The sequence below is a fragment of the Neltuma alba genome, unplaced genomic scaffold, assembly GCF_004799145.2.
Source record: "Neltuma alba isolate B1F8T4 unplaced genomic scaffold, ASM479914v2 tig00010517_pilon, whole genome shotgun sequence".
Lineage (NCBI taxonomy): Eukaryota > Viridiplantae > Streptophyta > Magnoliopsida > Fabales > Fabaceae > Neltuma > Neltuma alba.
This window is the reverse complement of record NW_021635392.1, coordinates 523,541-536,442: the sequence shown is the minus strand read 5'-3', so window position 1 is coordinate 536,442 and position 12,902 is coordinate 523,541. Positions and strand designations below refer to the sequence as shown.

Below are 12,902 nucleotides of genomic sequence, written 5' to 3'. Positions count from 1 at the left end.
TTTTTTAAATTTCCGTCAATTACTTAAATATGTATGGAGTTCAACTATACTATATCACAAAGAATTTTTTCGTTTTTGCTATGCATGGATATCCTCCTGTTAAAAATATTGTTAGGCACTAAATATGAGTACTACTCTAAACAGGAATTCAAAGTTTGCCATGTTGTGAAGATCTAATTCCTTCCACAGCCTAACCCTCATTGGTTAATTATATTACAAAGAATCTAATAAAAAAAATTAAAACTGCCTACAAATGAAAAAAAAAAACAACTTGTTGAAAAGATGATAATCCCAATAACTGCTTTAGGCCTCTCTCATGTAAACTTTATTTATATAAAAAAGTATTACATAACATCATGCTAATTAAAAGATACATGGGTTGGACATGCCTTGTAATAAGAAAAATTTGTATTTGTCAATTTATATACTTACAATTGATAAGATTATAGTAAGAAATCACGTGTGTGTACATAAACATGTTTCTATGGTTTGAAAATAACTAATAGTCATTTTATGAAATCACATATCATAATAAATAGGAAAAATGACAAAAAAATACTTGTTGAATTTTAAAATGACAAATAGATAATTTTAGTGGATTTTGATTTGCTAAAATCATTACAAACGTAGTCAAAACCATTATAAGAGCAGTCAGCATAACCTATTTATATTTTTAAAATTCAATAAGTATTTTTTTGTCATCTTTTCTAATAAGTATCTTATGCTAATATTCAATTTATGTATATATCATAAGGCATCCGTATATGTGATTTTAGGTGCAGAGAGTAAACTTATAATCATTTTATGAAATAAATAATCACAACTAATGGAAAAACTCTCGAAAGCCGCTAACGTAACTGATTTGACGCCCATTAAATAACATCAAAAGTTCAGATATCACAAATTTAATAAAAAAATGTGTTAGAAAAGTTACTCCCTGTTTAGACTCAACAATAATCTAGTATGAATTGGTCTATAGCATGGTTTCATGAGATAGTCTGCGTATTAATTATATACCAATTAATTGATAAAAAATCTGTCAATAAAATTATATATTGTTTCTTTAAATGAATGACATGCAATTGATAACATTTTATCATAAACATTGCAGAAAAAAATTATAACTCAAGATTTGTCAAAAAATTATATTGAGACAGGAAAAATTGTAATTTTCCTTATAATTTTATTTAAAATTCAATTTCTTACATATTAAATTTTTAATTCAGTATTAATAATTTATAAATTATTTAATTTAGTCCTCTTGACATAATTTTCTGAGCATTTGTTGGATCTTGTTGGTATAACATCGTATATTATCTGATTACATCTAATATATATAATGATTAAAGTAAATTCTTAAAATGTGTGTAACAAATAAATAAATAAATATATATATATATATATATATATCGCACGTAAAATCATAAGGACTAAAACAGTTTATTCTTTAAAAGAAGTTAAATTGTGAACTTATTGAAAAAGAGTTTACGGCTTAGAATTAAAGCTCCATTAAAAATCGCAATTTAGCAATTTGAAAATCTCCCATCCCGAAACCCTCCAAAGGATTTCTAAAATTTACTTTTGGTTGTAATTAGATTCTTAACTCTTAACATTTTATTACTCAAGGAAAATGACGACTAAGCTTTTTATTTATATTCATATTTTTATATTTTTGCCCTCTCGATATAGGCTTTTGGGAAAACCCTATAAATGGCAAGCATAGTGGGATTTGAGAGAATCAAGTACTAAGGAAATGGCCTCTCACAATAAGTATTGTTTCTTTTTTGCTTCTGTTTTAGGTATAATCATCTTCAACAATGAAGCCGCCATTGAAGAAGAAATAGAGGCCATAGGAAACCAACAATGGCTAACTGTTTCTCTCTCCTCGCTCTTTCCATCATCCACTTCCTCACCTAATTTCACAGGTTCTATATAGTCATTCTCTCTCTCTCTCTCTCAAACGAGGTTTCATAGCCCAAGAAACGAACACCTTGTTTGAGCTTTTATATTATGTGATATTTTATAGGTTATATAGATATTTTCGATCTCCCATCTAAAGCATTTGTTATTTGATATTTGTAAATGTAAGAAGGAAAAGTAGTTAACTCTAAAATATTGTATGTGTATATGCGCGTGCACGCCAGAGGCCACACACTTGCACACATTCTTCTTTCATATACTTAAGTCTGGTTGTGATGTTATGAATCTGAATTACCTTTCTGGTTTTGTTTAAGTATCATATCTCTAACAGATGATAAAAAGAAGACACAAGGAGTAGCATCTTGTCATGTAGAATTTATTATTTTCCTGTTATTAATTAGCATAAGTTTAAGTTCACAAAAAAAAAAAAACTACCTCTTATTCTTAATATAAAACTTAATTAACTGATTTAAGAAAATTAAGGAAGTTACTAAATTCTTTTAAAGTGTTTATGTTTGTCATTTTTTAAAACTAATTTGTCTTATCTCTAAATTGATATATAATCTATTGATAGATACACATAATTATTTTAAAGATATCATGTAACATATACTATAAGTAATTTAATTAGTAACTTTTTTAGTTTTTTTCAAATTAGTTAATTAGGTCTTATTAAAAACCAGAAGTAGTAATTAGCATAAGTTTAAAGAGAGAGCCCTCTAAAAAAAAAATAGCCAACTTCAATGAGTATAACGTAAATTGATACAATTGATTAGGATTGAAGAAGAAATCGAGCCTAGAAGTGATGCAGAGACATGGGCCATGTTGTGAAGAAAAGCATAACGGAGCAGAACCTAAATCTCCAACACATACTGATATCCTTAGTGAAGATCAGGAAAGGGTCAATTCAATTCATTCCAAGCTCTCCAAAGGGTTCGGCCATGAAAACATGAAGCAGCCGGATTCTGCAAGCATTCCGGCGAGGTCTGGCGTACCCATTGGCTCCGGTGGCTACATTGTCACCGTCGGCTTGGGTAGCCCTAAAGCAAACTTGTCGATTATTTTCGATACTGGAAGTTATCTCACTTGGACTCAATGCAAACCGTGTCTTGTGACGTGTTACAACCAACAAGAGCCAATCTTTGATCCCTCTAAATCCTCAACTTATTCTCACATCAATTGCTCTTCTTCTTCAATGTGCAGCCAGATTTTTTCTACAGGAAGTGAGTTAACTAATCCTTAATCTTTTAGTTTTCTTCCATATGAAATAATCAAGCTATGCATATTCTTACTCATCAATGTTATAGTGGGGTTAAAAATGGGCTTTTAATAACTTTTTAATAAAAGCTTTGGGCAGGTGTTATTTTGCATTTTGAACTGAAAAGTAACTATACGTGTCTCTTAATTATGTTTTAATTCGACGATAAAATATTGGTGAAACACATACAGTTTGTGTTTTTTTTGGAGATAAACTGTAATATTACTTTTGATCTTTAATATATGAGCTAGTTTGAATTTTATTTTGGTTCTAAATATAAAATCTCAATTCACTTTATCTCTTATATTTACCCATTTTTTCCAAAATAGTCATTGTAATAATGGTAGTTTTATCTAATATACTTGATTAGAAAGAGTATTTTAGGAAAGACAACATCTATTTATTACAAATAAATAACTTAAACTAATTTTATTAATCTATTTAATTAGTCAAATAACTCTTATATTGAGGACTGAGGTAATAATTGTTGGGAATTTCCGACAAAGCCCCCTCACACATTCAGAGAGACCCTTGTGTTCTGGTATGTGTGTTTTATGTCCTATTGTTATTATTATTATGCTGCCTCTGATCCGTAATATAAGAGACTAATTTAAGTATATTTAAAAAGTTTGTTAAGTTAGTTATTTATAATAATTAGGTGTTATTTTTCCTAAGATACCTTTGCTAATCTTGTATTAACTAAAAGTACCATTTGAATAAACCTTTAATATATATACACAACTACTACAATGACTATTTTAAAAAAGTAAATAAATATGAGAAACAAAGTGAATTGGAGTCTTATATTTAGACTTAAAATGAAAGTCAAGCTAGATTTAATACTAAGAAGCAAAGGTAGTGTTATATATAAAGGTACAATTGTTAATCTTCATTGGTTTACCTCAAATAGTGTTGTCATCATGCGTAGCAAAAAAAACTATTTTTCAATTTTTTATTCATTTCAAATTTACCTTATTTCAATAAAGTCATAGTTCTTTTAGCAAAATATATCAGTATCCATTCACAAATAAAATAACATAAAATTATTTCGCCACTTTTATTAATTGTTATGCTAGTAGGAGTAAAATTATATGTAAAAAAAAAGAGTAAAATCATAATTTACTTATCAATACTTATTGTTTGATATATTAATATGATATGTATGTCATATGCCATGTCAACTAAATACTTTTTTATTAAAAAATTAATGTCATACAACGAAATATGTTTTTTCATTACACAGGATATTTTTATTTTGATAATATAATTTACAGATGAAGATGAAAATAAAAAGTAATAAAAATAATGCTCAATTATTTATTAATATTTTTTTGGGCCAAAATTTATTAATATTTCTTGGGATGACCTTTTTTTCCCCCGGTCCAGGATATCGACAATGTGCTAATTCTACCCAAACATGCATATATAATGTTGAATACGTTGACACCTCCTCCTCCGTCGGCTTTCTCAGCAAAGAAAGGCTCACCATCGCCGCTGACACCTTTGACAACTTCTTGTTTGGTTGTGGCCAAAACAACCGTGGGGATTCCTATGGCGGCGCCGCTGGCATACTCGGCCTCGGTCGCCACCCTATCTCCTTCGTTCAGCAAACAGCAAATACTTATAACAAGGTCTTCTCTTATTGTCTCCCTTCCACCCCTAGCTCGGTCGGCCATCTCACCTTTGGGAGCGGGGAAGTTCCCAAAAATGTCCAATACACTCCGATCACCACCATCCCCAACTTAAACTGGTTCTACGGCATCAACATCATAGGAATTACCGTCGGTGGAACAACACTATCATCTGCTACTTCTACACTGTCATCGGCCAAAGCAATCATTGACGTCGGCACAACCATCACGAGGCTTCCGCCGTCGGTGTATGCTGCTCTGAGATCGGAGTTCCAGCAAAAGATGGCGATGTATCCGATGGCAAGCGAGTTAGTAATACTGGACACGTGTTATGATTTGAGCGGGTACGAGACGGTGATAATTCCAAAGATAAATTTGGTGTTTGGTGGTGGGCGTTAACCTAAACTTGGACACGAGTGGGATTTTTTATGCTGCGAGTTTGAAGCAGGTTTGTTTGGCTTTTGCTCCAAATAAAAGGGAAGAGGATGTGCTTATTCTGGGTAATGTTCAGCAGAAGACAATAGAGGTGGTGCATGATCTCAATGCAGAAAGGCTTGGATTTGGGCCTCCTGGTGGCTGCAAATGAAATAACCACTGAATTTAATTAATGAACAACGAAAAAAACTAACAATATTTTACAATCTGCTATACAATATGTGTCTCCCAATTACACAAGAGTTTGAAAATTAGAGTTATTTTGGAATAGTACTGCTTGTATTGTCTGTCCTTTTAATTTTATTTTGATCTATTGATGATATTATATATTTATGTTAATTTCATAGCAAAAATTTGTAGCCAAGTTTTTATAGTTCAAGTCATTCTTAATTTAGTTATGATTATATTTTTGTCATTTCTCTCTCTCTATATATATATATATGTATATTAGATCATTTTACTTTATTGTATAAATTAAATCTTCTTTCTTTATTGTAAAGAATTATACATATTAAAAGAATATGTAAATAAATTATATAAATCAAATTGATAAACAGTCACAGAAATTTGTTCATAACTTTATCCATAAAGAATGAATTGAAAATTTTATTAAGAAATATAATTAATTTTACATTTTTATTCTAGAATGATCAAATTGAAAATTGAATGAAATTAAAAGCCTATAAAATTTGTGAAAGATTATGAGGAAAAGAAAGTAAAGGTTACTTTTATCAAGCGAATAGTTGGGAACAAGGTGATCCATTGAATTATTTGCAAAAGAAATTTTCAATTACTTGAAAGGTACTATCGATTTTAGAATATGTTTTTGTTTTCAAAACTAACACAAAAGACAAGTTTTATGGCAAGGGTTATTCTTTTCTACTAGACCTAATTCCTATTAGTAGAAAAATCTAACTTTTATTAGATGAACTTAAACTAAAACTGCAGACTTGTTTGGGTAAGGAAGGAGGCTTAAAGCCCCAAAAGCAAAATGACCATTAAGATATTGTTTGGTAGGAAACATTGAAAATTAGAAATAAGGATTAGGATTGGGATTGAAAAAAATCTACTAAAAAATATTTAGTATAAGAAATTAACAAAACCTATGTATGTGGGATTGGGAATACCATAAGGGGAAGCGGCATTCTCTAATCTCACCTCTATGGGTTTGTCTAATCCCATATAACAAGCAATTACTCATACAAAATATTATTTTAATAATTTTTCTCAATTGCAATTCTAATCTCAATTCCTTATTTTTAATACTTTGTACCAAACGGGACCTAAGTACCCCTCTCAATCATCACCATCTCCAACAAAGAAAAACTGCTTATTGGCCCATTATGAAAATTCGCACACCAATGTGATGGAGTAATCATTTTCAATCCTCTGCAATCCAATGGGCCTAAAAAGTGTTAATATCAGACAAAAAACTGTTTTTAATAATTACAAATTCCCTGACTCCTTCCAATCCTTTTTATAGATATAAATAACCGAGCTGAATTATATAGATAAAAAATAATTAAAATTAGTTAAAGACAGTAAACATACGAAATCTTCAACTTATATTTTAAAAACACCCTTATTTGTATATAGTGTGAGAGAATGAGCGAATGAGATGATTAATGCGGTGAAATTAACTAGTTAATAAGAGCATAAATAAAAATGATATTAAAAATTTTAGACAAACTATTAATATCTTATAAATAAGAACATACTATCCCTTTCAGAAAGTACTATTCATAGCATCCCATTTATTTCAGACAATTTTTTTATTAACTAATTAATTCTCAGACTAATACTACTCATCAGATTCCATTTATTCCATATTTTAAGACCATTTATCTGATGATAATTTCAATGCATTCAATGGGGAGGCCATACTTGACATTTTGAAATTATAAGGACTAAATTAATACCAATTAAAACGCTCGGACAAAATACAAATTGGTTGAATCTTTGATTATTAAAAGGTTTTTGTTTTCCCCATAATTTCCAGCTTTTGAATAACTCTTCATACAAAGTATACCAATATCACGTCTAAAGATCAACTTACAGGGGTGTTAGCATTAAGGAACATCTGTGGTTTCACCTTCAACTTTCATGTAATCCTCCTCCAGTTTTACAATTTTAATAGGAAATACCTGAAGATGAGTGTTTTATTTAATTTATAAAAAAAAAAAAAAGATGAGCAGAAAAGAGGGTTATTAACCAATAAATTGTTGACAAATCTCAATCTAACACTAGATGAGAAAGCCATCTATCGTGTGTGATAACCTAATAGTAAAACGCCCTACTTACATACAATCATACACACATAATTCACCATATTAACAACAGTTCAAAGAGCAAAGAGAGGGGCTTTAATAGGGCACACAGTCACATGGACTCACTCTAACGAAGATCTTCAGTTCCATTCTAAAGATCCATGTAATTCACATGCTAGGGATCTGAAGTTTAAAGGAAACAATTCAAAATATTCAACTTCATTCTTGAAATCAGAGTCTCTTAAATGGATCACAAAGTTCAAGGACCTAGAGCTTAGTAGAAGCACACTTACTCAAAGGTATGATATGGAACAAAAGAAAAAACAAGATGTCAATTACATTATAAGAATGGAAAATGAAAATTCTAATCATGGTACCAAATTAACAATGAGGACTTTAAAAAAATCAGACTCTAGGGTTCCACCGTTGTCACCTGTTGCCACTCCCCGTCCACGGCTTCCTTCCATAGTGTCACGCTGTTGTTTCCATCAGCAACAGCCAATATGTTTCCTGTCAATGACCATGAGACCCTCCAAACAGGGGTCTTGAAATCATTCAAAACCTTGCCTTCCCACTGATCACCATCTCTGGCCACAGTCCATATAATGACTCTTCCGTCTTGTGATGCACTAGCAATGGTAGACTTAGGTAGTCCCAGGTTAGGTGCCCATGCGACATCTCGAACCCAATCAGTATGCATTTGAAGGGCTGGGAAGCAGTCCATCTTCCAGTTCCCATTGTAGAGCTTCCATACCTTCACCGTATTGTCGCAGCCGCCTGAACACAGCTTGTGCACAGACTCAAGCAACCCAGAACCAACAAGAGCACCAGGTGCTGTGGAAGGGGCCCATGAAACAGAAGTGACACCAACTGGGTGGGCTTGATCAATCCTTGAAGTGTCCCAGCCACCATCTGCTCTTGCAGTGAAAACTGAGATATTCCCATCTGATGAACCACAAGCCAAGGAAAGACCCAACTCATGAGGAGCCCAAGCAACTGAATTCACAGATGACTTGTGGTCATCGAAGACATGAGCCTGGGTCCATTCATTTTGGTTACCTTCCTTCCATATAATGACACGCCCATCATAGGAACATGAAGCGAGTAGAGATCCAAATTTCGGGTGAGCCCACGCTACTTGCCACACAGGTCCTTGATGACCACTCAGAGTTGCTAGATGGTGAGAGGCTGTGTTGCTCACCCCAATAATCTTTATAGTATGGTCAGATGAAGCTGTAGCCAGCCGCTTGCCATAGTAATCCATTGCCACATCATGGACTGTGTCTTGATGACCCGTTTCAACCTTTTGAGAAGGCATATTTCTGCCAGCAATATACCAACAAAACAGTTAAGACTCAAAATCCATTTCGATTATTAAACTAGACCTGCTATTTCTCCACTACAAGTGTTATGAAACCCAACTTTCCCTAAATAGAATAGAGTGTCTGCCGATACAATCAGGAAGTGATATTGAATCATACACACAAGAGTGGCTGAGCACTTGAGATCACCACGCTAATGAAAGCAAAAGTGATCATTTATCCTAAGTTCAGCTTTCAAGTACCACAGAAATAGATATATTCGGAAGTTTGCAATTTATCCATGTCACTATTCGAACTTCATATAACCATTCTAAGAAGAGATAACTACACGACACAGTAAACATAATAATAAGAGTAATAAACCCCCAAATTCTCAGACTTCGCGTATAGCAAAAATTAAAACAGGGGAGAACTAATCCGCTCATCCAAAACCCTGAACCGCCCCCTCCGCGGCAGCATTCTCAGTAATCAGTTCAAACTCAAATGAGATGCAACCAATGTCCTTCACCAATTCACCGTGAAAAAAAAAAATTGTCCATTTACCAAAACCCATAATAAACATTACAAGGACTGAGTAAAAAGCAATTCCCATGCAACAAATAGAAAACTCAAAAGAAAATATTCTGAAAAAACGCACCATGTGCGGAAAGGAGATCAATCGGCAACCCAGAAAATCAAATGACCGAAACAAAAAAAGAATGCAAAAGCTGAAACTGATAAAAAGGAAAAAAAAAAAAAAAAAGGGGAAACATGCGAATAAGCATGAAAGGGAGACAATCAAGTTTAAAATTCGACAGATCGAGCGGGCCAAGGAAGCACCTATGAGCCAGGAGAGAGAGGGCGCGTCACGAAGCGGCCACAGCAGCCGTCGACGGTCAAGGTAACAGTCGGCGATCAGTAAAGAGAAGAGAGAAGAGAGAAGAGGGAAGATTGGAAATGAGAGGAAGAGAGTTAGATCTAGTTTTCTGAATCGTGGATCCAGATCGAGGGAAGGCACGCGGGAATGACAGTACTATTCACCAACGACCTGTCGCTTTGTTTCGTTTGGGCCATCTCCTGATTTTCTCTGGGCTTAAGCATTTTAACCATAACCCGAAACCCAAACTCTGAATATAAAACGTGTGGTTAAAAAAACAAAGGCCGAAGTACAGATAACTCCCTTTACCTTTAGATCAGTTACTCGTAACCCCCCTTACCTTTAAAAGTAAATTCCACGCCCTGATGTTTCAAATTTTGACTATGAACACCCTATTGTTGGAATGGCTGTTAAGTTTAACAGAATTTATGCCATACCAACCTAATTAATATTACTTGGCAAATGAGATGAAATTTTGTAGTTTTCATTAATTTATTTAAACTCGAAAAACACAGTATTTTATCTAAGGATAATTTTGCCATTCTACTAATTTCAACAGATCTAATTTAGCAGTACCAATTAAACTCTGACAATGTCTTCCTTTCTTGAGGTGATGTTTTAACGCTTTCTAGAATCCACAAGAAATCATCTTTTTCGTTCAAAATATCTCTATGCTTTCCATCTTCATTTTAGTTTGATTTGGCATTTAAACTTGGCTTACTAACTCCAATATTGTACAAAGAAAGACAAAAAGGGCCTAAGCTGAATGTAAGCATAAAATGAAAATGTTTTTAAAAAATATACCATTAACAGATTTCAAGGAAAAAGGTTACAGGGGCGGGACAGCTAGCCATAAAATTTGAAATTAAGATGACTTTATGCCATTTCAGAAGCTAAAGATGACAATGCAAAAAAGAGAGTTGATCTGGACATGTCAAAGAAGAAAACATGAAGACGCTGCAAATGTAAACATTAGTGATTTAGGGGTCGTAGTTGATATCAAAATTGCCCTTTCAATAAAGTGGCGGGTTTTAAGTCGGGTCAAATTAATATTACTACAGATATCCCATCTCATTTGCCAAGTAATCTTTATCAGAATGATGTGGCATAAATTCCGTTAACTTTAACCATCATTTTAACGGTAAGGGGTTTATGATCAAAACCTAAAAAGTGAGGGTGTGGAATTTAAACATTTATAGATGAGGGGGGTTATATCTAATTGACCTAAAATTAAAGGGGTTATGTATATTTTAGCCAAAAACAAATAAATAAAGTATGTTATTTTAAAGGGAGAATTACAATAAGATCCCAAAAGAACATAATTACAAAATAAGTTTCAAAAGTTGTTATTCTTTATTCTAAAACTTGTCATTACAGGCTATTTAAGTTGTTATTAGAACTTTTTAGTAATCATATTGCTTCTCTGGGACTTGATTGTAAGTCCCCCTATTTTAAAAGGTTACAGTGCATCTAGCATCCCGAAATATTTTCTCATGTGCATCTGATATCCAGAAGTGTTTTGTGATGCATCCAACACTTTAAGATATTTTTTAGGTGTGTTCAATGCCCTGAAATTTTTTTTGGCCTTAGTGCTAGATGCACCAAAAAATATTTTTGAATGCTGAAAGCACATAAAAAATATTTTAAGTTACTGGATGTACCACGATGTTGGACACACCAAAAAAAAAAAACTTTAGAGTGTTGGATACACTACAAAATATTTTAGGGTGTTGGATGTACCTTAACCCTATTTTAAAAAACCATGTAAATGGGTTAACAAGCATGGGTTTAATTGGAAAAGACTAGGTATATATTCGAGTTGAAATTCTGCCATTAATTTAAGGTTCTCGTAAAAGAAAATACTTTTCTCTTGTGCTAAAGCTACTTCCATTAAAACATTTAAAGGCCTATCAACTAAGTTGATTGATATATTATATGCATGGTGGTTTGAATTGGTTGAGCTTAGATTGAAAGTTAAAGCTGAATTTGGAAGGAGTGTTCTCTCTTGAAAGTTCTATTGAACTTGATAAAGTAGCATGGTTTGTAGATTTTTGCAACTGTTTTGGTTTGTCTTCTTCTTTTTCTTCCCCTACTGGTTTGATTGGTATTAGTTAAGATTTCTTTCATCTATAGGTGCTTTCTTGTTTAGCTTGTTGCTTTGCTATGGCTAGTTGTGGTCTGGTTTTGTTGGGTGTTGTGATTTCATTGGCTTTTTAAGATGTTCTTTGAAACATCCTTTTATTTGCCTTCTTTAGTATGCGTTTGAAAGCGTTATGGTTCATGCAGATTACAAAATAAGCCTATAGATTGAAAATTTGAAATTTGATTTTCGGGTTATTATTCACTTGTAAATTGCAGATTTTTAGTCTAACTTTAAAAATTCATAACTAATTATAGAAAAACTGTATTGAGTTGATTTAAGTTTGCATTTAAAACTTTTTCAATTCTCTACAGAGAAAAAAAAATACTCATTGGATCATTCAACCTACTTTAGCCTCTAACTTTTGAGCTTTAATTCCAATCTTTCTAAAATTAATTCCGCATGCTATTCCCTTTTAGTTTTGCATGTAGAATCTATTTCCAAGCCCAAATCAAATAAAATCAAACTCCTTCCTCATGAACTTAGCTTGGCCAAATGCATAGGGTTTACAATTTAAAATTTTTATTTTCAATTCCAATGCTTCCAAACTTGCTTTCTCACTTGTATCCAAATTAGGAGCATCAAAATCATCAAATTCCAACCCAATCAAGAACCATAGGTCTGGTAAAAAATACACAATGTTAAGAAAAAGTTAGATTCTTCCCAATTTCATCTTAAAGCCACTTGATTCTTACTCTTTTCTAGTTTTTAAATATGATTCTATTAAATATGATTCTATCATCAATAAACTTTTTCATGACTTGAACATATTTGGAAAGCAAGGTTCCATTGGGCTTTTAACTACCAAATCAATCCCAAAATAACCACTAATCAAGATAATTAAATTCTTAACTTACCTTAGATGATTACTTGGAGTTAGCTTGATCTTCTTCTCCCTCTTTCTCTTCTTTTTTCTCTTCCCCTTCCCTCAACTCAAGACCAAAACCTTCCCTCTTTATTTTTTCTATTTTTGCTGAATTTCGTCATTTATGGTGTTATTTATAGACAAATTTTAGCTTCGAGTTTCCTATTTTGCCCTTAAAGTTACTTGAAATCACAAGGATCTTATGGCC

General features: G+C 32.6%; 2 protein-coding genes across 2 annotated transcripts; one reads left to right on the top strand and one right to left on the bottom strand.

The window, feature by feature from the left end:
• The first annotated feature begins 1,753 nt into the window (after nucleotides 1–1,753).
• Nucleotides 1,754–5,395, top strand: LOC114756860 (aspartyl protease family protein At5g10770-like). The gene is made up of 4 exons (XM_028945796.1): nucleotides 1,754–1,925; nucleotides 2,697–2,954; nucleotides 4,565–5,163; nucleotides 5,258–5,395. The coding sequence occupies exons 1-4, from the start codon at nucleotides 1,754–1,756 to the stop codon at nucleotides 5,393–5,395; spliced, it is 1,167 nt and encodes a 388-aa protein (XP_028801629.1).
• Nucleotides 5,396–7,700: 2,305 nt separating this feature from the next.
• On the bottom strand, nucleotides 7,701–9,814 carry LOC114756863 (protein transport protein SEC13 homolog B). The gene is made up of 2 exons (XM_028945799.1): nucleotides 9,653–9,814; nucleotides 7,701–8,833 (listed from the first exon to the last, which is right to left on the bottom strand). The coding sequence occupies exon 2, from the start codon at nucleotides 8,827–8,829 to the stop codon at nucleotides 7,924–7,926; it is 906 nt and encodes a 301-aa protein (XP_028801632.1). The 5' UTR covers nucleotides 8,830–8,833; nucleotides 9,653–9,814; the 3' UTR covers nucleotides 7,701–7,923.
• Nucleotides 9,815–12,902: the final 3,088 nt, after the last annotated feature.

What these genes read in the sequence shown, in the direction of transcription:
- LOC114756860 (XM_028945796.1), top strand. Translation starts at nt 1,754, where the DNA reads ATGGCCTCTCACAATAAGTATTGTTTCTTTTTTGCTTCTGTTTTAGGT. An exon ending in CATTGTCACCGTCGGCTTGG is followed by an intron (nt 2,955 to 4,564) that starts GTAGCCCTAAAG and finishes CCCCCGGTCCAG; the next exon opens with GATATCGACAATGTGCTAAT. An exon ending in ATTTGAGCGGGTACGAGACG is followed by an intron (nt 5,164 to 5,257) that starts GTGATAATTCCA and finishes AGTTTGAAGCAG; the next exon opens with GTTTGTTTGGCTTTTGCTCC.
- LOC114756863 (XM_028945799.1), bottom strand. Translation starts at nt 8,829, where the DNA reads ATGCCTTCTCAAAAGGTTGAAACGGGTCATCAAGACACAGTCCATGAT.